The 25,640-nt window shown below is 38.7% G+C and overlaps 1 protein-coding gene and 1 pseudogene across 4 annotated transcripts; both read left to right on the top strand.

The window, feature by feature from the left end:
- The first annotated feature begins 927 nt into the window (after window positions 1-927).
- Window positions 928-24,209, top strand: LOC148864170 (uncharacterized). 4 transcript variants are annotated; one of them, XM_088979037.1, is made up of 5 exons: window positions 928-1,261; window positions 2,914-3,457; window positions 15,737-15,850; window positions 23,032-23,417; window positions 23,646-24,209. In XM_088979037.1, the coding sequence occupies exons 2-5, from the start codon at window positions 2,927-2,929 to the stop codon at window positions 23,941-23,943; spliced, it is 1,329 nt and encodes a 442-aa protein (XP_088835163.1). In that variant the 5' UTR covers window positions 928-1,261; window positions 2,914-2,926; the 3' UTR covers window positions 23,944-24,209. The 4 variants fall into 4 exon arrangements, with proteins under 4 accessions (XP_088835163.1, XP_088835165.1, XP_088835164.1 ...); XM_088979038.1 differs by having other exon boundaries at window positions 1,016-1,261; window positions 2,919-3,457; XM_088979039.1 differs by lacking the exon at window positions 15,737-15,850 and having other exon boundaries at window positions 967-1,261.
- LOC148864171 (uncharacterized) lies at window positions 6,273-7,324 on the top strand (annotated as a pseudogene).
- Window positions 24,210-25,640: the final 1,431 nt, after the last annotated feature.

Genomic DNA, 25,640 nt, shown 5'->3' with positions numbered 1-25,640 from the left:
ATCCCAAACCTCTTGGTCAACATGGAATATGAACATAGGTATCATTCTTGTATGTTTTTTTCTTTATTTCTTACATATTCATTTATAGAAAAATGACCCCATTTAAGAAACCAAAATTTAATTGACATGCTATTATTTTATTTGAGCGGAGGCAATTATGATAAAAATCAGTTTCTTCATGATTCAATGAGGGCAATTGCCCACACTGACTTATACATAGATCCAATGACAACACATGAAAATCCATGAAGTGATGTTTGGGGAAAAGCTTAAAAGGCAAAAATAGACTCACATGAGTTGAGAAATCAAGCACTTAGTAAAGCTATTATAGGTAGCTTTTCAAAAGTGGTTCAACCAGCGTGCTTCAAACAAAGTTGAAGCCTTCCCAAATGGGTCCTCAATGCATCTTTTGCATAAAGGTATTCTGTTTGCCTTGTGGGTAGAGTAATTGTGCATAGCAAATTAGACACGTGACAATATCTCTTGCTAGCAAATGTATGTATGTGTAGGCTTAGCTTGTGAAGAGTGCATTGGGCCATACGAATGAAATTGGCATGGCATATTGGCCCATATTACAACATCTCGCCATGAAATTGTGGGTATAGAAGGTCTAGAAACACCATGTATAAGGTTTTGAAGATATTCCCAATGCAAGGTTTCACCGATAACGGTGTGGGCACAAATTTGCCCTAAATCTGCTCACAACAAAAACATTACAACTTAAACGAATCAAATCTCCGGTACAAGGCTCGTGAGTTCGGACGGGCTGACATGCACGAGAGATGTTCTCAATGAGCGAAGGGATGGGTTGTGGGGCGCGCTTCGTTGGGAGTTCAATCCGTCTCGAGACTGGGAATCATCGTGTCTTCGATGTGCGGACATAGATCACGATGGAACGTATTGGAACGGCTGAGCAGATCCGGACTCGTATTACGGGTATAACTGTAGGCAATTTGAAGTCCCATTGCGCCATTCAATCAATATATTCCAATCTGTTGGTTAAGACCCTCCCCTCGTACAGATGGTTTTCAGCTTCACAATTTACAAACCCTACAATATTACCACAGCAGCAGCCAAACCGTAGGGATGGAACGTTTTTTTTCCTGGAATAGAGAATAGGTTCACTTTATCCGAACCGTCAGTCTCCGACACCCAAGGGCATTAAATCCATCGAATGCTCTCATTTTTTTCCATCATCGTTCTTAGAGCGTAGAGGTTCTCCTGCCGGGGCGTCCAAAGTCGCGAAATTCCTGCGGTTCCAGTGCGTCCTGACACTCTCCTTCCATCACCTTTCGCTTGTTGTTTTGATCGAATCAGGATTAGGGTTTCTGTAGTCCCTTTCAAATTGTCCAGTTTTATTCGTTGCTTGTTAGGGCTTGCAGTTCCTGTTCGTTTTGCCATGCACAAATTAGGGTTTTTGGCATATCACAAGGGATGCTTATTTTTATGCCTTGTACCTGAATTTTTTCTTCGTTATTTAAGTTGTTTCTCTTTGACCTGAACAGTAGATATAGGTCTGAAATGTTTGCTTATACGGTCTAATTGGAGATTTTACAGAGATTTTTTTTTTTGATCAAATTTCACACAGAAGTTTCGTAATGATTGGTCTACCCTTTTGGGAAATTTTATGTTTTTTTTTTTTTTCCTTCAAAAATTTGTTCTTATGCTCTACTGTTTGCTAATTTTTCCTGGATCTGATTACTGAATATCAATACTTTTAAGTTTATATTGTTCTTTGAGAAGCGACTGCAAGCCATTAGGGTTCTTGGGAATTGAAGTTAGTGTTTTTGTTACTTTATTTGCATATTGAAGGGATTAATCCAAGCAGGGAAAGGTTCGTCATTAACAAAAACATTAGGTTACTGATGAAAATAAAGGTTATGGTTACGTTAGTAAAGTTAGGGTTTGTATTTCCCTTTCTTTGTTCTATAGGAGCAGATATATACTATTTCTATACGGTAGGCATTTTAATTCACAGAGACCAATTTGAAGGTCAGAATTAGGGTCTGCAATGAAGTTCATAATGTTTACTTGATTTAACCTAGTCATATATGGTTGTGGCATCGTGCTTAGATTGTTTTCCTTTGATAATTTTTCCTGAACTATTGTCGTTTAGAACATTTTATGTGGTGAAGGAGCTTATTGTTCTGGCGTGTTTTAGTAGTTAGGAAAATTATGGAGTATCATATAATATAATCATGGGGGATTCATAAAAAGATCATGGGGGAATCACTCAATTTGCTCATTTTAGTTGTGAAAAATAAGGAAATGACCTTCACTGTGGTACATAAGATATTTCAAGCTTTTCTTCATGTTTCACTTCACTTCTTCCCCTACTCTTTTCAGTTAAAGGTTGATATTCTTTTCCGTGGAAAGACTTTTATGATGATGATATATTTTGAAGGCCTGATTGAGTGATTGTCTTGAGTTTCCATCTGGTAGGCACACCCAGCGAGCACACTGAGAATAAGCACATGATCGGTGTGTGACATCTGTCCTGCGATTGTGTCTCCCAGCCAACCATGCAACGGATCAATGACTTAAACACACTTGTGTGACTGATATCACACACTAATTCCGTGCTTATTCGTTGTGTTCATCCAGTGTGTGTAACAGCACTGTGACCTTCTCTTGTGACATAAAATATCGAGATATTTTATGTCATATGTGATGTGACATTTTCTCTTCAAGCCTTTCAAACATATAAAAACAATATTACAATCAAACATAAAAACAATATTACAATCAAATAATATAATTATTATAAAAAACATTTATAAGGTACTTTGTCCCCATTTAAAAGAAACTGTTCTTTGTCTATTTAGAATTAACTATCACATCTAGTTTGCTTGATGGTTCCTTTTAGAATGGGCTTTCACTTTTAAGTTTTTGATGGTGTGTTTATATTATCAGCACAGTCTTGACCATGGCAAAGGGGAGACGCAAGAACAAGGAACCCCCTACGATCAAGCCAGTTACTAAGAAGAGGCAAAAACAATTGGAGAAAAGATTGCGAAGAAGGCGAATGAAGAAGGCCTTGAAGGCTAATGTCGATCCCTCATCTATCATTGATCCCTCTCATGCATCTACTTCTGCTTTTGCTGAGGCCCCTGCCCCTGCACCTGCATCTGCTGCTGTTGCTGCACCTCCCCCTGCATCTGCTGCTGCCCCTACTTATAATGCTAATGACAGTGATGCTGTTAGCAATGAAAAAAAGCAAAGGGATTTTCATGGTTTCATTTTTATGTGCAATGGAAGAACAAAACCGGAATGCTACCGTTATCGTGTTTTTGGCCTTCCTGCAGGACAAATGGATATTGTAGAGAAAATCAAGACAGGTACAAAGCTTTTCCTATATGATACTGACCTGAAGCTTCTTTATGGTGTATACAAGGCAACATGCAATGGGAAATTGAACTTGGAGAAAGCTGCGTTTGGAGGCAAATTTCCTGCCCAGGTAACTAATTTCTGCTTCTACTTTTGCTGATCATTAGGTTGCTACCTAGGGCCTTTGTAGTCTACTTTGATAAATCTTAGAGAATAAGATGTTACTGTTACTTGACTTGCCTGAGGCTTGATGCATGCTCTTGGTAATTAACATGCCTTTTTAATGAATAAATTGGTTACACTATCCAATCAAGATGGCTGATCAGTATGAGGTGAAAGTGGGAGTGAAATGACTTGATTTTCTTTGTTTAGATGATATGTATTGGAAAATCTAACCAATTTGCTGCAAAACTTAGTAGATGCTCTCTCTGTCTAGAAAGAGATGATGGAAAGATTGCCGTTCAAAAAAAAAAAAAGAGATAGTGTGGTCTGCTGCTTTGGGCTAGTGCCTCACTGGAGATGGCTATGTAAGGAGAGGAGCAATTTTTCCTTAAACAGTTTGTGTATTTTCCAATGAAGAAAGGGAATGACCTGCCTTTGGCAATGTGACAGGAATCAGGCCAAATAGTTGGGGTCAAAGGTTGATCAGCTCTAGCAAAGGAGGACCTTGCACTTCAATATGGATTGGTGGAGAAGGTGAGAAAAATGTCTTGCCAGAGATAAAAACCATCATAGGTGATGGCTTTTGTGTTGTGGAAGTGAAGAAAGTTGGCTGCTTGTGGGAGAGTTTAGAGTTGTTGGAAAGATGTATAGGCAGATGATATGTAGGGGCAACTATGGATGAAGAGGTTGTTTCTGTAAGGATTTTGCAGGAATGACATCTTGGATATTCAGTTGATGTAAGATGTATTGAGTGGGGGCTTATTCTTGTTCTGCTTGCAGAATAAGGAAAACGCAAGTTCTGTTCTTCGTAGGGAAGTGGCACAGTCCTGTAACCCATAATTTTATGTTGATTGTTGGTTACCATCGATGAGTTCGATGAACAATGTTGGTTACCATTGTATGATGTATGATATTTTGAATGACTGCTGGAATGATCTAGCTGCAGTGCTCAGTTGGTTCATGGTTGAGGTAGGAAAAAGATGAAGTTGTAAGATGATAGGGTCAAAAGTGACATTTTGCATAGTTTAAATGAATGAGTGGAAGTCAAAAAACAATGAAATGGTTGTAGGTGGCATAGGGAATTTGAAAATCAGTATGGTAGATTGCATAAGAAAAGGCTTTCATAGTTTTAGTTGCCAATGAGTACACCATAAAGCCATAATTGAGGCTCAAGTGAATCCTTAGTGTGCTTCCAGTGCTTTCATGAAAAGATGCGTGGAGAGGAACAATTTTAATCATGGGGCTGATGGGGGAGGTACAACATAAGTCTTGAGGTTCACAAGTTCAACTAGTACAAGACTAATTTGAGGTTTGATAGGGTTGGTCGTATGCTTAGCTCGAATTGATAGAATTAAATCCCTCAGAAAGGGGTTTAAAAGTGTTTGGGGAAAGAGCAAAGTAGGCATTTTGGTATGCCAGATGAATGGGGTTGGTTTATTACTTGGTATCCTTGAACCTTTCGCCTTATCTGAAGGGTTGAGAGAAGTCTTGAGGTTCGCTTGATGGCTAATGAGATAGAGGTTATTAGTGTGCTTTTGTACTTGGTTGGTGATGGTTTGGAATTTTGTTGGCAAGTTGTCATTTGGGAATGGCAATGTTTAGACCGAATCTAATGATGTAAGGAGTTGTTCATTGGTGGTGAATTGTGACATAAGGATTGTGTCATTGAGATTGATGAGCCTCTGACAATGGGTATTAGTGGTGTTGGTGGTCGATTTGTTGAAGGGGGTTAGCAAGATTCAGAGTGAGCACTTCGAAGGAAGCTGGGAGGTGGTGTTAATGGATATAAGAGAGAAGTTAACTAGAAAAATTTGTAAGTGTCTTCAACAGATTGAAGCAGATGAATGGTGCCCAATCTGAAGGAGTGATGCTTGTTAAGTTAGTACAGGGTTTGAACAGTTGGAGTGGGTTTTGCAATAGCCAGAGGAATATCTCTAGTGGTGGGTAGTTATGATTGAAATGTGACTGGTAATAGGTCATCTATCAGCAATGATGGATCCCCATTCTCTAAGTATTTCATCAGTTTGTCACAAAGTAGCTGGAGTTTTGACATTGCTCTTATGATATTAGATGATATTTGGCTTGAGATAGGTTACTCTCCTTCATGTTGGGTCTATGACCGAAGGTTAGTGTGGTGGAAGGGATGACTTCTAGTAGTAATAAGAAGAGATTGGAGGAACTCTAGAAAGAAAATAAAGAGTAGAACTGGCATGGTAGCTTTGGGAAAAATCTTAAAGGTGGATTGATGTATATAAGTCATGGGTTTTCATTGATCTAATATTGCCATTGCTTTTGAGTGTTTTATGCTATCAATAGTGATCATTTATTCCTGTGGGTGTTGCAAGAAATGTGTAAATCAAGATGTGGGAGTATTTGTGGAGAGTGTGGAACTTGGAAGGATGAATTCAAATTTCATTTGGTCATTGGGATAGGGTATGCAGTCCTCTAATGGCAGGAGGATGGAAAAATTTAACAAGGCACTTTTTGGGAAGTGGTTATGGAGGTAAAGTGTGGAGAACGACAACCTCTGGAGCAAGGTAGTTGGGGCTAAATATGGCAGGAGAGAAATGGGTTGGGAGGTTGGAAACATTAATGAACCTTATAGTACATCAGTTTGGAAAGGGATTGAACATGAGGTTGGGCATTAAGATGAAAAAATTTAAGAAACACCTTTTGGGAAGTGGTTATGGAGGTATAGTGTGGAGAAGGACAGCCTTTGGAGCAAGGGTGTGGGGACAAATATAGCAGTAGAGAAATTGCTTGGGTTGTTGGAAACAATAATCAACCTTAGTTCATTTGTTTGGATAGGGATTGAACAAGTTTCTTCGAATTCTTTGATTTCAAGGTGGTGAATTTGTGATAGTTCCGAAGGAGAAAGGCCAAAATGTATCATCCTTGAAGAGGGGGCGTTTGTGGTGGCCAAGATGAGTTTAGGTGGGAAGATGTGTAGGTTGATAAACGTCGAAAAAACTATCTTTGGTCACAGTATTATGGCACCGGTTGGAAGATGGCAGAATGTGAAAGACCTACACTGGTATGCTAGGAGTTAGAAACCTAAAAATTAGGATATGGAAGCGGCCAAAGCAAAGATACAAAAGAACAGAAAAGAGGAGCATGCAATGCGGGAGGCTCTTGGCTTAACTCCTAAGTGTTCTAGTCGACCCCCCAAGGCAATCGATTGGATAAACATGAATTTTGTAGAGCTAGTAAACAGAGGATCCATAGCCAGAGGATTTGGGCGAGGGCCATGCTGAGGCAGCAAGGGTTCAAAGTCTCGGCATAGAGCACCCCCTCTTTGGGAAGAATCAAGTTCTCTTCCAGCTAGGCCAAAGGAGGCTTCATCTGAGATGGTTAATACAATCGAGCCCAGTCCACCACCAATAAACACTGAAGCTGCAACATCTTCTTCAGGGGATGAACGAAGTCCAAAGGAAAGGAGATGTGAAGAGAAGAAAGAGAGAAAACATGACATGCATGGGTAAGGGAAATGTCACTCACGTGATTCAGAAGATGAGGAAACACAAAAGAGACAAGGAAAGGCTTCATCTGAGATGGTTAATACAATCGAGCCCAGTCCACCACCAATAAACACTGAAGCTGCAACATCTTCTTCAGGGGATGAACGAAGTCCAAAGGAAAGGAGATGTGAAGAGAAGAAAGAGAGAAAACATGACATGCATGGGTAAGGGAAATGTCACTCACGTGATTCAGAAGATGAGGAAACACAAAAGAGACAAGGAAAAGAGAAGACATGACTGATTGATTGTGTCCCATATTATCTTACCCTGTACATTGTGCTCTGGATCTGTTTAACATTGTGTTCTTCAAGGGCCTTATTACATTACTCATCAAAAAAAGGGATTGAACAGGTTTGGGATGAGTTTGTAAAAGGAATTACATATAAAGTGGGGGAAGGCAATAGAATAGGGCTGCTCTGCTAAAATACTATTGTGAAATCTCCAATGACTGTTTCCTGGCACCCAACTGTAGAAGTAACTTAAGTGACTAGGAGGTAGATGAAATTGTGGGGCAGCTTCATTATAGAACATGGAGTTGGGAGAGCATTGGATAGTTCTCCGTGAAATCTTTTTTTTTTTTTTGAACAAGTTGATCCAGCATGTTTAGGAAGAGTCTTCTTCATGCACCATATGGAAATCTGCTGCTCCTTTGATTGAAAGTTAAATTTCTTGTTTGCATAGCTACTTTTGGAGAAATGCTTGACTTTTGATTAATTTCTAAAAAGGGGTGTGCTGCTGGATAGTGAGCAGTGTGTGCTGTGCTATAGCCTATAGGGAGGCAGAAACAACTAACCATCTGTTTTTGCATTGTCCATTCACTTGTAGGCTGTGGAGTACTGTGATGGGTACTTCTGGGTGGGTTGGATGTCTTCCATTTTCAATGTAAGAGTTTCTGTTTAGCTGGAAGCTAAGTGGGTTGAGTAGAAAAGGGAAGATAGTGTGGAATTTGTTGCCTATGGTTGCGTTCTTGGTTGTTTGCTCACAAGGAATACAGATTGGTGGCTTACAATTCATTTCTTTTTGAAAGCATCTTTTTATTCTTTGCTTAATATGTTGTTAATATCTTGCTAACAGGATTATGTATAGGCCATAACACTGAATAAATGATTACAGGCTAACTTTTTGCAATCACTTTTTGGTTAGTAACATTTCTTTACCTGTTCGGAAAAAAAATGGTGAATTGCAGTTGGATCAGACTAGTGTATTGTCTTGCACTCACCCACAAGTTTGCCCACCCTTAGTTAAGATGTTTTAGGACTATAAGGAATTCATTGGATATTTTGTGTTGGAGTTCCATGCAACCACTAATAGGCCATAACACTGAATAAATGATTACAGGCTAACTTTTTGCAATCACTTTTTGGTTAGTAACATTTCTTTACCTGTTCGGAAAAAAAATGGTGAATTGCAGTTGGATCAGACTAGTGTATTGTCTTGCACTCACCCACAAGTTTGCCCACCCTTAGTTAAGATGTTTTAGGACTATAAGGAATTCATTGGATATTTTGTGTTGGAGTTCCATGCAACCACTAATACTGTAAAACATTTTCAATGGCCTTCTAGTCTCATGATAAAGCTTTAATGTTTTTGTGCTTGACTAGGTTGACTACTTGTTGATTGATTAGTTGACCTAGTTGATGCTTGGTTATCCTAGTTAGTGATAGTCATTTTTTAATTTTTTGATCAGCATAGTGATATGGTCAATTTGACCCTCAAACTAACTAGTTGGTCAACTAGTTGATGAATAGTTGCCACCACTAACATTGGAACTTGTAAGGAGTACCTTCAGTTGTCGATTAGTAAAAGAAATTCAGATTAAGAAAAAAACTTTATAGTTTTGATTGTAGAAACAAGTTTCAGCAAAAGAGAGGGAGAAGGGTAGAGAAGTGGAGAAGAGAGAAAGAAGCAGAACTGATCATGGGGCTCAATTGAGACTCCATTAACAAAAAAAACCACTCTTTCCTACACTCTAGTCAAGCTGAGCATATATGCAAATAATGCCCAGCTTGCTAAGTGTGAGTGGGCATTGGTGCCATGGTTTGCAATATCAATGATAATGTGTATATCCTAAGAAGATGCACTTCATAGCATTAGGATCAAACTTTGACTTACGAGGACCAAGAATATGAACAATACATTTACAACTAAACACATAAAGGAACAATAAAGAGATCATCATTGGGATATAGGAGACTGAAAGGAGTTTTAAACCCTAGAACATTTGTACATACAACATTCTCCCAAGGAATATGGTATTGGGCCCACACATAATATACACAATATCAAAAGGAAAGCTACTTTGTTATTGGGAAAATAAGAGTTTCTACAATGCTTGGCAAACTGAAACCCCCCTCACATTGTAAACATGACACACTGGCATACTTAAAAAACTTTGGAAATAATGACCTAAGTAAGAGAATTGTAGAAAAGCCTTGAGAAAAGAAAGAGGAGGTGGAAAGGAAAGCATGAATAGGGGTGATGAAAAGGGAGGAGGAGGGAGATGAGTTTAGGTTTGTTGAAAGAGGCCATGTGGTAACTTAAATTGGATCAACTTTTGAGGCCGGCGGAGGATTGAAAGTAAATTGCTTGGGAGGAAGAAGAAATAGGAGATGCCGAGGAAGGAGGGAGAGGTGTGTAGAGAAAGAACAATGCAAAGAAGGTTGACTGAAGGTTTATGAAAGGAAGAGAATATAAAATAAGTTAAATTACAGGAGAAGATGATAAGGAAAAGGAAAATGTAGATGGTGAGGTTGAAAGCAAAGACAACAATGCAAATGAGTTCTATGAGAGGATATTATCATCGATGAAATGCACGAAATCAGATCTTTTGATTTGGATACATAAGTGGAGGAATAGTTGAGGGGAACAACTGCTAGCAGAGAACATGATTTGAAGGCAGACCTATTGTTTAAGAAAGATGCAGTCCTGGAATTAGAAAGGATAAATGCTAAGCCATAGGGCTTACAAGGTTCGGAGAGGATACCTAATGCAATCAGAATATTCAGAAGTCAGAGAAATCAAAGAAACAATGCAGGTTTCAATGTTCTTCCCTAGGTTGAAGGGTGTTTATTTGTAGTAAATGGGTAATCAGTTTCATAAAGATCTTTAAGTAGAGCAACATGGGTTTTTTTAGGTAACATGTTCTTTGTAGGGTCAGAGTAGTGATTTAAAAGGCGTGCCTAGGCGCACTGGCAAGGCACATTTTGGAGTATGCCCCTCGCCTAGATCCTAGGTGAACCCCTTTCAAAAGGCGTATGCTTGGTGCGCTGAAGCTCCGAGAACCCCCCATTTGCTAATGTTCATTCATTCATTGCAATAAATTATCTTCTTAAAAGGCAATGGAAGTTATAAATTCATTATTTTTTATGTGAGAAATAAGAATTTCAGACCCTAACATAGACTTGTTCGGGCTTGCCTCGAGGGGCATGGTACAAAGGCGACTCATAGAATCAAGAATGCAATATGTTTTACATCACATTAGCTACTTGAAGCAATGCAATTAAGGAGAAAAGGAGTGAGTTTTACATGCTTGGAAATGTTTTATATGTTTGCTTTTATTTTTAAATTTTCATTTGAATACACTTTACATGTTATGTTTATGTATTTTAATTTTAGATAATAGGTTTTTTAAAACATTTATTTTAAAATTTAAGTTTATATTTTTTATTAACATTATGTTTAAATTTTTTGGATTTTTTTTTGCATTTTTAAAAATTTGTGGCATTGTTATTGATTTTTTTGACTTTTTTTTGATGTTTAACCTTTCTTTTTGTAATTTTGCGCCTTGGTTAAAAAGGTGTGCACCTCAGGCACAAATTGGCCCTTGCGCTTTTAAAACACTGCGTCAGAGGGGTTTTGGGATCTTTTGCAGCAGTGAGTTTGTGTTTGTGGTGTTGGACAATTAAGTGGTAGCATGTTGTGAGCTGGATGGTATAGTTGCAAGGTTTCTTTTAGGTGTTGAATTTTGGTTAGGGTTGGGTGGTTGTTTCTTTTTGTTGTTTTTCAAGGCTTTATTTAGAAGGGGCTGATTTCAGTTTGTTTGGGCTGGCTTCTTATCTTTTGTTTTGGGTGATATCTTATCACTACCTTTGTAATCTTCTCTTCTGGAATAAATTTACTTTTTCATTTATTTTCATAATCAAAGACCTTAAAGAAATACATGAAATAAAATCCAATTAGATACGCCAACTAATAATCCAATCAACACTCACAGATGCCTTCCAAAAAAAACACTCATAGATGACATTACTAGACCCTGCCGACTTTGGTAGGTAGAAGAAGTCGATACAAGTTGGCGAATCTTATTGTTCTCATTTCCACTCCCAACCATCCTACTTGATGTCAGATCTTGGAAAATAAAATGATTAGGAAATGTCACTAGGCAATTCAAGCTTCTAGTAGGACCACAAATTAGTGCTCAACACAGGTACATGAAATAGATGGAAGAGTAAGCCCGTTAGACGCTTTAGTATCTTGCTTCCCAGACATAGGACCAAGAGACCCATCGACTATATAGACTTTATGGACTTAAGTTGCTTTTGGAAGATAAGAGTGTTTGTCTTCTTTACTGTAACTATTCTTGTGATATTTTAATAAATTTGCTGAAGTTGTTATTGATAAAAAAAAACCTATAGAGACTTTATCCTATCCAAACACAACTAATAGGAATGAAATAAAGTAGATATATTGGTCGTATCATCAGAGCTTTTTGAGTTGATGCTCCAAGGTTTGTTAGGATTACCTATACATTATGGGAGGCATAAGCCATGGAAGAGGAAGTAGAGCTGCCGACCATGCTATTCTCAATCTAAGTACCTGCCATTACCTTTCCACCTCTACCTTGGCTGCATTCAATGCATCCATGGAAGGCATGGTAGGATCAGATGTGAATGAAGCATCATTGGTGGCAACACCAATGTGCATGGGGCATTTGGTGTTTCCCCCAATGCTCGGGCATTCCTTGAGATGAAATGCTGATGTGGTGCACTTTATTTGAGGTGGAAAGCAACTTTATGCGGTGTTACTTGAAATGCTCATAAAATGTCCAACCAAATAGAAAAAAACAAAAAACGTTTAAAGTTATGTTTTTCAGATAAATGTTTATCTAAAAAATGTCTCTCAAGAAACTCCCACGGAACCAAACATACGCAATATTGGAAGACCCATTCATAAAAAAACCAATAGTATCAGACCCCTTGTTATTCCTGAATCTCTGAGGTTTAAGATGAGGGTGAAGCTTGCAAGGTGCCAACCGGCTGGTTGGTAAGGTCTTCTCTTGCTGGTCGTAGCAAAGACTTGGGGATCGAATCCCACTTGCACCTGGGTTGGGGAGGTTTATGGGTTTGGGGGATGGGCTACCCCCATTGTGTAGCCCCTTGCATTAAAAAAAGTATCTAAAAAAGATAAGGGTGACTGAGTGAAGCTTCTAGCATGTCTCATGTGCATTTTTCATGATGATAAAGATTATTAAAATCATCAGAACAAGATGGTTAAAAAGTCTCCAAACAATCTATCTACTATCATAGAGACTTCACTTTAGTATGTGAACTAAAGCATCTCCCCTTGTTTAAGATTATTACTCTCCAATACTTAAAAAAAAAAGATAATTACCCTCGAATTTTAACTGGAATGCTCTGGTCACGTTGAGAGCCTGGGGATATGTTTCATTTGCATACCTAGTCGTCAATCAATAAAACAGATTCAGATCAAGAAAAAAACTATTTAGTTTTGATTGTAGAAATTCAGTAGAAGAGAAGGAGGAGTAGAGGAGTGGAGAAGAGTGAAATAAGTGGAATGGAAGAGAGTAGATCATACCATGAGGTTCAATTGAGACTCCATCTCCTTATATACAATGGAAATAATTCTTACACCCATAATCAGTTTGAAAATTGTATAAAGCAGATGAAGAAACTCTCCCTAACCAAGGTTCATGTCAAGAAGGGATTATTCCCCATTACAAATCTAGAAGTCGAGTTAGTTTCAATAAGAGGAGTGATGGAGGTCTATAAGCTAAGAAAGAAGAGTTCATGTCAATTATCAAAAAAAAAAAGAATTCATGTTTTCATCCACACTTGTTTGGTGGTAATGGGCCTCCAAAACATGTTCCAAGATGGTCCAACAATCAAGTCTTTGTGGGACAATGTGAATCAGACCGATACTTGTATGCTTTGATTACATACCAAGCCACCGAGTCCAAAGGTGATTTGTATGGGTTCCACAAGATGGTAGACCATTTCAAAACTTTACTAGATTATCAATATTTGTTGGATCAACAAATTGTTGGAGGATGTTTAAATTTTCTTTGATATGACATTTATAATTTTCTTTAGTTACAATTATTCTATTTAATATTAATGTTCTATGAATGTGAATATTTTGTTTATCTCAAGAGATATCTTCAATTTCTGTAAATATACCCATTTAACTGCTCTTCCAAGTGCAATGAAAGAATTGTAGATTTATGAGCACCATTTGCTTTCTTGTTTGGTGTAAACTTGGAAGGGTGTCTGTAGGTAACATCTCCTTGAGAGGGCTAGATGCCATCCCTTGCGTTGTTTTTGTTCTATTTCTTTGCTTATCGCTTATGCCTTGTATCATTTTCTAAGGAGTAATTGTTCAATCAATGGATTGGGATGAGGATGATTGTATTTGTTGAGTATCAATTGTGCATGAGCTCATCTCAAAACATAGAGCTTGATAGTTTATCTCGACTTGAGATTAAGTGGGTTTCAAGTTTCGAGCTTGAACTTGGCTCGAGTCTATCCTCATGAGGTACTCAAGCTCACTTGAGCTTGGCTCGAGGGGACTCGATCATAAATAAATTAGTATTCAAAATAATAAATAAACTAATAGTATACATATTAATAAAATTAAAAATAAAAATATATTAGAAAACTTGAACATATATTAAACACTATATATAAATTAATATTATATGAAGATATATTATGAAGATATATCTATTTAAATTATAAATACAAATATAATTAACATAATTTATTTATAAAAAAATATGTTAATTGTTATTTTATAAGCTCGATTAGGCTTGCAAGCCATTAGAGCTAGGTATAGTGAAGTTCAAACTTGGCTCAACCAAGTTTGAGTATTTAGAAAGTTGGGCCCAAGTAGCTAGTGAGTAGGCTCGACTCGCTTATATGTAATGCTTTTAAAACCTTGGAAACTCAGTTGCTTTTGTGTTCGAGTGGTGTGTTAGTAGTTCAACCATTTTGGTTAAATGGTTTAGCTTGTGATGTTATAAATTAAATAAAAGTATATAAATATATAAAACGTAGAACGATTATGAAATTTGCAAAGAATGCAAACAATTTGGGCATATCTTTAACACTATTAAGTTGTTATATTTAGTAGAAAGAATGTTTTGATGGTAGTAGTGTGACAAATGAGAATTATTGTTATTAATGACAGAAATGACTAAAAAGAGATAGCTAACCTTGCCCAAATAAGGTTGGTCCACTGGCTGAAATCTTTAGATCTTTTCACAGATTTTTCCATGGCTGACTTGCTTAGAAATTGGAAAGGGGTATCTAACCTTGAAGGTGATTTTTGGAGGTGGTGGTTAGATGGCTAAAGGAAGACAACAATAGCATGTGGAGCTATAGCAATGAAAGGAAAAAATTAAAATGACTTGCTAGGGACATTGAGTGGAACTATATTTGGGTGAAAAGAAATGTGAACTCACTTGCCAATTGGTTAGCCAAGCAAGGGGTGAATAGGGTTTCTTTGTTTTGGGTTAATTTTTAATTCCTCTTTCTTTGTAATTTACTGGTTGGGAGTTGTCTTAATTTATGACTCTTGGCTGGGTTAAATGGTTTAGCTGCTAAATTGGACATATTAGTGGATTGTTGAGCAAGTCAATTACTTGTTTTTGCAAGTGAGCACTTTGGGTGTGAAGTTGACCAGGAAAGTTGGTTCGGTGCTAGGTTAAGAGTGTAACTTGGGTGGGCTTTGGTTTTGGATTTGTCAATAATTGAATAGGCCCGAGTTGAAAACTTGGACCCAATACAATGTACAATTTTAAAATTAGGTACTCAACTTTTTCCCCCAATGCTAAGTGTAAGATGGTAGATTTATAAAAAGGCAATAAACCTAGTCAACCCGATTGGAACCCATGTCTCGGTCTGACTTGAGGTTGTAAACCAAACCTTTACTGGTTGGTTATTGGTTGTAAAGGGATCCTTAGACTTCCTTTCTCTTTTTAATTGCCTTTGACTTCTTGCCTCTATCATTCAAGAACTGGCGAACAACGGCGGTCCGATCTTTCGTTGGAATAGCCCCTTTGAGGAGTCAACCTATTCCTTGTCTCTCTTTCTTCTCCCCCTTTTTGGTTTACTTTGCCACTTTTCTCGGCCACCATCCCTCATTGGAGTCCACCTTGCTTATACTAGGTGGAATAGTTCGACCGGCTGGTTAAGTTATAGGTTGAAAACATTGGTTACATGAGTTCACCATCAATTCGGTATTATCAATTTAAGTTCTTATGAAGTTTATCAAATATCTTTGAGAGGCATTGCTCATCATTCATCAAACAATTGGGCAATGTGTTTTTTAAATTTTAGTTGTGTTGTTGCAAAGATTGTTACAAATGATATTGTTGGCTGTGCTTCTTAGTATGGAGGTATATTGGGCAATCATGGTGGTCACACATATTTCAGCTTTGTTGATGTGTTGAACATTTTGGGGTGCTTCTTGTGGCCACACTCTTTTTGCAGGTAAGATTCAAGATTTTGAAGGATTCTTTGCCCCTTCCAGAGAGTGCTTTCAAACAAGTAATCAAGGACAACTACAAAGGAAAAAGATTCAAACAGGAGCTTAGTAACCGACAGGTAAGATTGTCTCACACGTGTCTATGAAGTTAAGATATGGTCTCCAGTTGTTTTACTTGCATGGTTAAGGTATGCAATAATATTTAAGTCATGAGAAATGCAAGCTCCCGACAATCGACATGTAAGTAGGGAACACAACCACAACATGGGGCTCAAAGATCATATTTTAAAAAATAAAGAAGGAAGTGTCAAGGCTGTGGAAAAATATAGCCAACTTCTTTTTGTACCTCGTAAGCTTGGGTATTTTCAATGAAGATGGCAATGTTGATATCCATTTGAACAAGGGATAAGGATATTTTGTATATGATGGCTAAATAGTAATTCAACAAAGCCTTGCTTGAATTATAAGTTTGGCCACACTGATCTTGTTATGCTGTTTCATTGTTTTTTAATGCCACATTCATTTTTATGGACCTGTGATTTTTTTCACTACCATAATTCATGTCCTTTTTTGTCTTTATATTGGTCCTCTAGTCCTTTCAACTTTGCAACAATTCACTTCTTACTTAGTAAATGGTTGTCTATGCAATTGACATCTTTGTCTAGTTTTCCAATTTTATCACCTATCACCTATCGGGCTATTCCTTGACTTTCTTGAATATGCTTACTTCTTATTCATTTTCTTTTTGTTTTTGCACTCATCCAATTTTCTACTCTCATTTTTTTTGATGAATGAATGGTATTTTATTAAATAGAGATAGAAATAGTACAAGCATGAAGCACCCTAAGAGGAGGCACGAGGTGTTACCTCCCCTTGAAGGTGGTTCTGAACCCAACTCTTTTCAGATTGTAATTACAAATTAGCCAAAAACAGAGAATCCCTTGAAGCCCATTATTTAGCTAAAGAATTTGCCAAAGCATTTGCCGATCTACTAACCCACTGAAAGCTAACTGACATGGTTCTCGTAAGCCATTTGACTTTTTTGATGATGTCCCTATTATATCCCCAAACAACAGTTTCTGGGTCCGCATCCATCCCACTATCACCTTAGAGTCTCCTTCAACTATCAAATTATTACTCCAAGTTGGTTGGAAATCTATAGTCCTTGTTCCACAGCCAATATCTCAGCACTTGTAGAGTCTCCATAACTCACTGGACCTGAGAATAAGGACAGAATGTTGCCATCCTTATTCCTCAAGATCCCTCCTATACCCAAAGGTCTTGGATTGCCTTGACTGCTCCCATTACTTTCTTGGATGATGTGGAGGCCATTGCTGCCAAACTCCTTCGAAGGTCATCACTAGAGTAATCCGCAAAGAGATTAGTAGTTTTTAGCCAAAGGATTGCCCTTGTCAGTATACAATCCTTTATTTCAGCGATGCTTCTCTCATTCTTCTGGTAAGTTCTAGCATTTATTTCCTCCCAAATGGTCCATAAGAGGGCTGCCCTAATACATTTCCACATTACTTTCCCTCTCTTGGTTGGCCAACCAAAAAAAGATGGATCAAAAAGCAAATTTACTTCAGGAGGCAAGTTCCACCTGTACCCAAACAGCATAAAAACCCAATTCCAAATATTTACTGTAAATCAGTAGGTGATAACAGTCCTCATTCTGCACTTTACATAAAATGCACCAATTGGGGGACAAACATGAATAATGTCTCTTTTTTTGTACATTGTCCACAGTGTTAATTTTACCATAATACACTTCCCAACAAAAACCAGCAATTTTAGGTGGAATTGGCCTTGACCAGAATTCGTTTACTGGGAACAACAAAGGGGAAGGAGTAGAGCAAAGGGACTTAAAGAAGGAAGAACAAGAGAAGGAGCCACTTGAGGTCAAAGACCAAATTCTTCTATCTGGTTTAGGAGGGTCCAAACAAACAAAATCAAGTAAAAGTAAGGGCTCAGAGGTAGAAACCGATTCCTCATCCCTCAACCCTCTACAGAACCCAAAGTCCCAATTAAGAGACAATGGGAGAATGGGGGGAGAAAGAAACCTCGAAACAGGCTTCTTTTTATAGAGGGAAATAGAAAAAAGGGAGGGAGGTCTTTTAATGGTTGGTTGCCCACCCAAACATCTTTCCAAAAAAGCACAGAATTACCATTGCAGACATCTTACCTTACGAACTTGAGAAATTTTGGGAGGATGCCAAAAATCGCCTTCCAAGGTGTAGTGAGTGTGGCCCATTGATATACCCCGACATCCCAACCAGATTTAGAACAACCATGGATACTAGCACCACCTCATGCCACAATCTCTCTCTTTCTAGAGGCCACCTCCATAACCACTTGTTTAAAAGAGCTTCATCCTTATTTACTAGGTTCCCTAACCCTAAGCCTCCTTGTTCCTTGCTTTGACTCACCACCTCCCATCTAATCAAATGATCTTTTTTCTCTACACCTGGTTCCGACAAAAAAATCCCTCATCAACTTTTCTATCTTCTTGGCTTCCCTAACAAGTATCCTAAAAGCAGACAAAAAGTAGATGGGTAAGTTTGCGAGTGTGGCCCTTAATCAAAGTTATTTTACCCCCTAGAGAGACATGGTTCTTTTTCCAGGTCACTAGCCTATTTTCAAACTTTTCTACCATCCAAAACCTACTTTCCTTTGGATTTGCACCTAGGGGAAGTTCTAGATAGGTCAAGGGCCAAGCAGAAATAGGGCATTCTAAGCAGGCAACAATAGACTCCAACTCCCTTCCCTCCACATTTAGCCCCACCACACAACTCTTCCCAAGATTTATTTTCAGGTTTGAGACATTCTCAAAGAGGGTTATTAGATTTCTCAGATTCCTTGCCCTCAACAAATCACATCCCTCACAAAAGATTATGATATCATCTACAAACTGAAGGTGGGTAACCGAAACTTGATTTCTTCCTAATCTCCATCCTCTTATCAATCCAGCCCTGTTTGCTTTTGACAAAAGTCTACTAAAAATATCAACAACCAATGTGAAAAGGAAAGGGGACAATGTAGGGGCCTACATGTAGGGAAAAAAATCCTTTACTACCCCATTTACTAAAGTTGAGTAATGGCAAGACATCAGACAACCATCTATCCACTTGCACCATCTTCCCCAAAACCATCCATCCACTTGCACCATCTACTCCATCTACTCTCATTTTTTGGACATATTTATAACTAGCTATCTAGCTAGTAGGGTGTACATTTAATTCTTTAAAATGATCCATTGAAATTATTCCTATTTCCTCTTGACCAGTTCCCATCTCCTTTAATCCATTTGCACCTAAACGTTTTTTTTTGGTCTCCACGATATCCCTTCTCTTTGTTTTATCTCTTCCACTTCTCTCATTAAACTACCCCTTTTTGAATATTTCCCTTCTCCTTATGAACTTCCTCAATATGATTCAATATCTTTTTGGCTTTCTTCGTAAATGGCAATTTGATTCAACGGTTAGGGGAGGAAGGTGGCCGTTGGAGGCATGCAAAATTTTTCGAGGTTAGAGATATTATGGAACCTAGGAAGTTGAATGTAGTGGTAGATGGTCTAGTTAAATCTAGGATTTATAGGGATTTTATGTGTAGTGATGGCAATTTGATTCAACGGTTAGGGGAGGAAGGTGGCCGTTGGAGGCATGCAAAATTTTTCGAGGTTAGAGATATTATGGAACCTAGGAAGTTGAATGTAGTGGTAGATGGTCTAGTTAAATCTGGGATTTATAGGGATTTTATGTGTAGTGATTGCTCCTTGCCAATGGAATTTCTATCGAGAGTCCTTTGTATGCTTGATGTACTCTTTATATCCATCTATTATACATCTATTATGCTCTTAAAAAAATATTTTAGCTTTCTCCTCTTTACATCCAAACACATCCTTATCCTTGCTTTCTATGTGGCTTTGATCCTTTGAAGTTTCTTGAAGAATTTGAAGCCTTCCCAAACCCATTGGGCCTGAGAACAAGGCTAAAACAGTGCTGACCTTATCTCTCAAAACCCCTCCTATGCTAGGAGGCCAGGGTTACCATGATTGCTCCCATCAAAGTTCAATTTTACAAAGCTCTCGAGAGGAGGGATCCAATCTGCAACATAACTCTTCTTTGAGGCCTCCAATGCTAGGGGGCCAGGGTTACCATGATTGCCTCACATCAAAGTTCAATTTTACAAAACCCTCGAGAGGAGGGATCTAATCCGCAACACAACTCTTCTTTGAGGAAGAACTAGCCATTGCTAACCAATTTCTCTAGAAGTCATCACAAGAAATGATTGGAATAAATTTGACGTTCTGAGCTAGTGTATTGTCCTTGTAAAAATGCAATCCTTGACCTCTTTAAGGATTCTCTCCTTATTTTGGAAACTTCTAGTATTTCCTCCCAAATAGTCCATAAGGAGGCTGCCCTAATACACCTCCCTATCAGTTTTCCTCTTTCTGAATGCCAAACAATGATTGATAGTTCGAGCAACTAAGAAACTTTAGTTGGCAAATACTATCTGCAGCCAAAGAGGGCAAAAATCCAATACTAGATAGCTGCAACAAAAGGGCAGGATAAAAACAAGTGGTAACAATCCTTACCACTAGATTTGTAGAAAGAACACTACACTAGTCTGGGGATAAGCACAAATAAGGCCTTTTCTTCTACATTGTGTCAAAATGTTAAAACTTCTCATGGAATACTTCTTACCAAAACACAGAGATCTTGGGGGGCATGGGTTTAGTCCAAACTTCCTATGTAGGGAAAGGTAAAGAGGTAGAGGACGAGCAATGAATTTTGAAGAAGCAATTGAAAAGGAAGTTTGGACTAAACCCATGCCCCTTAAGATATCTGTGTTTTGTTAGGAAGTATTCCATGAGAAACAATCGAAAAGGAGCCTTTATGCAAAAGATACCAAATCCTTTTGTCTATCTTAAGAGGGTTCAAACAAACATTGCCCAAAAGAAGCATGAGATCTATAACACAATTCTTCCTCCCTTAAACCTCTTTTGAACCCAAATTCCCAATTCAAAGAATCAAGGTGGATAGGATAAGAAAGACACCTAGCAACAAATGCATTTATTTGCAAGGGAGCTGAGTAGAGAGAAGGAAACGAATCCTTGAGGGCTGGATTATACTAAATTCCCACCACATGCATCCTGCCTAATATAAAGGAGGATTGGGGGAGCATCCTTGAGATTGCCACCATTCTCCAAGCATCCGTTTATAAAACCAAACACCTCATGCCACAAGGACCCTCTCTCCTTGGGCCACCTCCACAATCATATACCCAACAAAGCCATATTCTTGCACACTTTACTTTCTAGACCTAGGCCACCCTATTCTTTGTTCCTACAAATTAAATCCCAACTTACCAATTGATACCTTTTCTCCTCCCTGGGCTCTCAAAGAAAATTCCTCATCATGCTCTCTAATATATTAGCATCTCTAGTGGGGGATTTTAAAGAGAAAGAAAATAGACCGGTAAATTGGTTAAAGTGGCCTAATCAATGTAACATTTTCTCGAGTTTCTCCAAAACATGAGTCTAGGACCAACTTTCTTTAGGATTTGCACCTAGAGGGAAACCTAAGATTACTCACCCTCCTTAAATCGTCCCCTTCACAAAAGCTTATTGTATCATCGGCAAATTGGAAATGGGTGATAGGGAGATTATTCCTACCTATTCTCCAACCTCTAAAAGCCTCCTCTCCATCAACTTTTGAGATTAATCTACTAAAAACACGAGTCTAGGGCCAACTTTCTTTAGGATTTGCACCTAGAGGGAGACCTAAGATTACTCACCCTCCTTAAATCGTCCCCTTCACAAAAGATTATTGTATCATTGGCAAATTGGAAATGGGTGATCGGGAGATTATTCCTACCTATTCTCCAACCTCTAAAAGCCTCCTCTCCATCAACTTTTGAGATTAATCTACTAAAAACATCATCTTTTGAGATTATTCCTACCTATCCTCCACACATTCATTGGCTATCAAAATTTGGTCAGTTCCATGCCTTCTTTGTCGAAAGGCCCCTTGCGCCTGACTAGTAAGAGAGGGAAGCACACCTTTAAGCGTTCCAGAGAGCACCTTTGCCAAAATTTTGTATAGGGGGTCACGATGTCTCAGACCTCTTTTTTTGCTAGAAAGAAATCTCTAGCCACACCATTTATGAAGATTGAGTAGTGTACTGAGCTCAAAATCCCTTAATCCACAATCTCCACCTCTCCTCCAAGCCAATTCTCTCTAGAATCTCCAAAAGAAATGAATGATCAACAAAGTTGTAGGCTTTCTTTTCCATTTTACACACCAATCCTTGTCCTCTCTTTTGCCTCCTTGATATTGTGAGATTACCAATGGTAACACCTTCTTTAGTCTTCCAATTAATACTTTTGCAATGATTTTGTAGATGCTTCCTAGTAGGCTTATTGGTGCTCTTGCCTCCTTTTTGTTGGGGATTAGGGCTATGAAGGTTGAATTTATTCCTCGAGAAATTTCTCCATCTTGATAGAACTCATTGAAAACCCCTAACAAATCACCCTTGATATATCCCAACATTCCTGAAAGAAGGCCATGGAGAAGCCATCCAGCCTTGGGTCTTTGGACCTTTCCATTGAAAAATCTGCCTCTCTAAACCAGGCTTCTGGTACTCCCAACCCAGATTTTGAAGTCAGATCTCTCACTCCTGGATGCATATAAATACCTGTAAAATGATCCACAAACATAAATACCTGTAAAATGATCCACAAACACCTTAATGATTTCCTCCTCCTCAGTTACCCCCCTGTTGTTCTAACTATAAAATCCAAATTCTGTCCCACTGTTGTTCCAACATTGGTTGTTGCCCTCTCATACATGGTGCCTTGAGATTGTTGCCTTAAGAAAAGATGTGTGATTGGTGTGTGAAGATGTGCAGCTGGTGCGCCTTGTGCCTTGTCTTTTGAAACATATCTTGTATTAAGAAGAATGAATGGACAACATTAGCAAGTAGGTGATTTATCAAAAAAAAAAAACATTAACCAGTAGGTGATTCTACTTTGCTCTGGCTTGCTCTCTCACCGAAGCTCCAAGAGCTAATGTTCATTCATTCGCATACCCATGGGTGATAATACTCTAATTCAGCTTTGAAAGGTTTTCTGGTAAATAGAGAAAAAAAGGCTTCAGAGTCATGAGTCATGAGCTTTGCACTTGTCTTTGAGGTTTGTGCCTTGTGTATCAAGACATCTTGGCACCATTCCTCAGATCTTCATCTTTTAAAACAATTCTTTTGCCTAGGTGCTTCTCATTTGATGGCACTCACAATGCAGGTCAAAAATCTGATTTCATTGTTCCTCCCAATTTCTGCAATTAGTCCAGCCCCTCTGGCCCCTCCACAGGCCGACTCTCCTCCAGTAAGGGTGGATCGCCGCAGAAAGCCAGTGAGGACTCGCCGCACTGTGGAGGATCCATATGCAAATAGAGCACCTGTTGGTCGCACTCTAGCAGTTGCTCGTGCTCCAGCAATGGATCCACCCCCACGAAATGATCGATATGTATCTGCTGCATACGTGGAACATCCCCAACCAAGTGTTCAGTTCAGACATGTTCAGCCTATAGGCCCAATGCCTCATGCTGATCCTTATTATTCTGCAGAATATCATCCAAGTTACATGCCTGAAAACCCAGTTCTACCTGCACCGGACCGATACAGCAGGTAGTACTTGTAGTCTATTTTTCCTAAACGATTGGTGGGTTCCGAGTGTATTAGTTTTTTCCAATATGTGGCATTTTGCTTCACTATGTCACCATAGAGCAAAGCACCTGCAGATTCTAGGTTGCAAGTTGTTGGATACAATCTGCTTGTAACATGTTGTGCTTTCTTTTGGATTCTGTGTACTTGCTAAATCATTTTTGGCCAATTTTTGTCTTACTACCATACCAGGTATGGGACTGCAGTGGAGATGATTCCACGGGATCGACCTGCTCTCTTAGAGAGTGAGTATACTGGTCATCATGCAATGGCATCATCACGCCCACAGCTATCTGCCTTGTATGCTTCTGAAGATCTGCGACCACCATTCCGGACAACTTCTCGCCGGAAGGCTGTGGCTTACGAAGATGCGCACCATGTATATGCTGCTTCTATGCAGAGGCCAGTATCGGGAAGAGCTAGTTTGGTGGGGGAACATGTGCCCGTTTCCTCAATTTATTCATTTGCAGGAGCACCTACCTACCGCTAACTGACAATTCGGACTGGGAGGAAAGATTCATATTGATATGCGCCTTTCCGTCATTCCCACCTTTCCTGAATGGTGTTCCCTGTGTGAGAAGCATCGGATGGTTGCTTTCAAGGAAAATTTAGAACGAGAGACCACCTTTTCTTAACCTGTCTTTGCGTCTCGTATCTATCTGTAACATTCTATTTGATGGATTTGAGACACAACCTTGAATTGCTGTGTTACATCTGTTGACATTAGTTTTACTGGGCTAGCATGCGTACTTTTTTTCCCTTGTTTTGTTTATCCTGAGCTTATCAAATGTGGAATCATAGCCCAATAATATAACTAACTTAACAGCAGGAAGGGATTAAGTCATGCTGGATGCTGCTAATATCTCGTGCTGTTCAAGTATTGTGGCGCCGGTCACGCTGTTATGTTTGGGTATCATGCTCTGCTTGGTGCAATTGGATAGCACTCAGAACTCATTTGATATTTGGGCTGCGTTTGGTGGTGTAAATGCAAATATGTACGGTAGAAATCAATCCCGCACCGGTGTAGATGATGGGGACTGGATTATGAGACTCATTTGCGCCCATTTTGTTTGGTAACCAAAATGCAAGCAGTCGTTTTGGGCATTTGAGTTGATGCAGGAAAACAATGGTGGATTTTTGGACCTTTTTTCTTGCAAGTAGAGACGGCGGTCCAACTGTGAATTGAAAGACTTTGAGTGCCACATGTCACGGGATGAACTCTTGTAAGAGAAGAAATTCTTGCGATGTCGGGGCCTGTGCGGTCAGGTTAAGCTTTTTGCGTGTATGGGTCATGTGTCTATCCGTTGAATGGCTCCATCAGTGAGTGACATTGGATCATGATCTGATTGTGCATGGTCGGAGTTCGTGTGTGGCTTTTTCAGGTTCGTAGGAAATGCTGCTTATGTGCTAACAAGGGATTGTGCCAATGATGTGTGTGAGTCAACTGTTGGCCTTTGTGAATACACTCGTGTGCTTGGCCAACGGGGTAGTTCAATTAGGCAAGATTCACGTGTAAAGTTTCCTTTTCATGTGTCTTGTGCAATGCCGGTCCATGCAATGTCTCTATGAACGATTGTGTGCCCATGAGGAACCCTGGTGGATATGTTAGCTCTTAATCAGGGCCGTGCAAGGGATACACCCAATGAGGTTAAGGTTCAAAGTATTGGAAACACAAGGTATTTCGGAAAGGTAATTTTAAGAGATGTATCGAGATATACTTTGGAAACGCATAGATACGGACGAAAAATCAAGATATGCAGGGATACACTAGAGAATCTAAAAAAATCCTTAAAAAATATAAACATCAATAAAAATGAGTTTTATGTGATTATAATGAATTTATTTAAATATAAAAATTATTCTTTAATGATTTATATAAAGTATCGGGATATAACTAGTAACTGTTGAAAAATAATAGAACTAAAATATTTATAAGTTAATATTTTTGTGAAGTCATTTATTAGTTAAGTGCTATTGGAAAGAAATTAAATGTCGAATATGCCCTCCACTATTCCTTAATTTTAAAATAAAACCCAATTGAAAGAAACTAAATGATGTTTTGGAGATGGATTGAAATGGTCTCCAACTTAAATGCAAACCCAAAAATTAAAAACTTTACCGTGTTCTCATCAACTGGTTTCAGACCTAGATGGGTAGTCTGAAAAGCCAAATCAGATGCTTTACTAG

Source organism: Nelumbo lutea, chromosome 3 (assembly GCF_056320005.1).
Source record: "Nelumbo lutea isolate HS-2025 chromosome 3, American lotus-T2T, whole genome shotgun sequence".
In the NCBI taxonomy this organism is placed as follows: Eukaryota; Viridiplantae; Streptophyta; class Magnoliopsida; order Proteales; family Nelumbonaceae; genus Nelumbo; species Nelumbo lutea.
The sequence above is the reverse complement of the archived record's forward strand: the minus strand, read 5'-3'. Positions and strand labels throughout refer to the sequence as shown.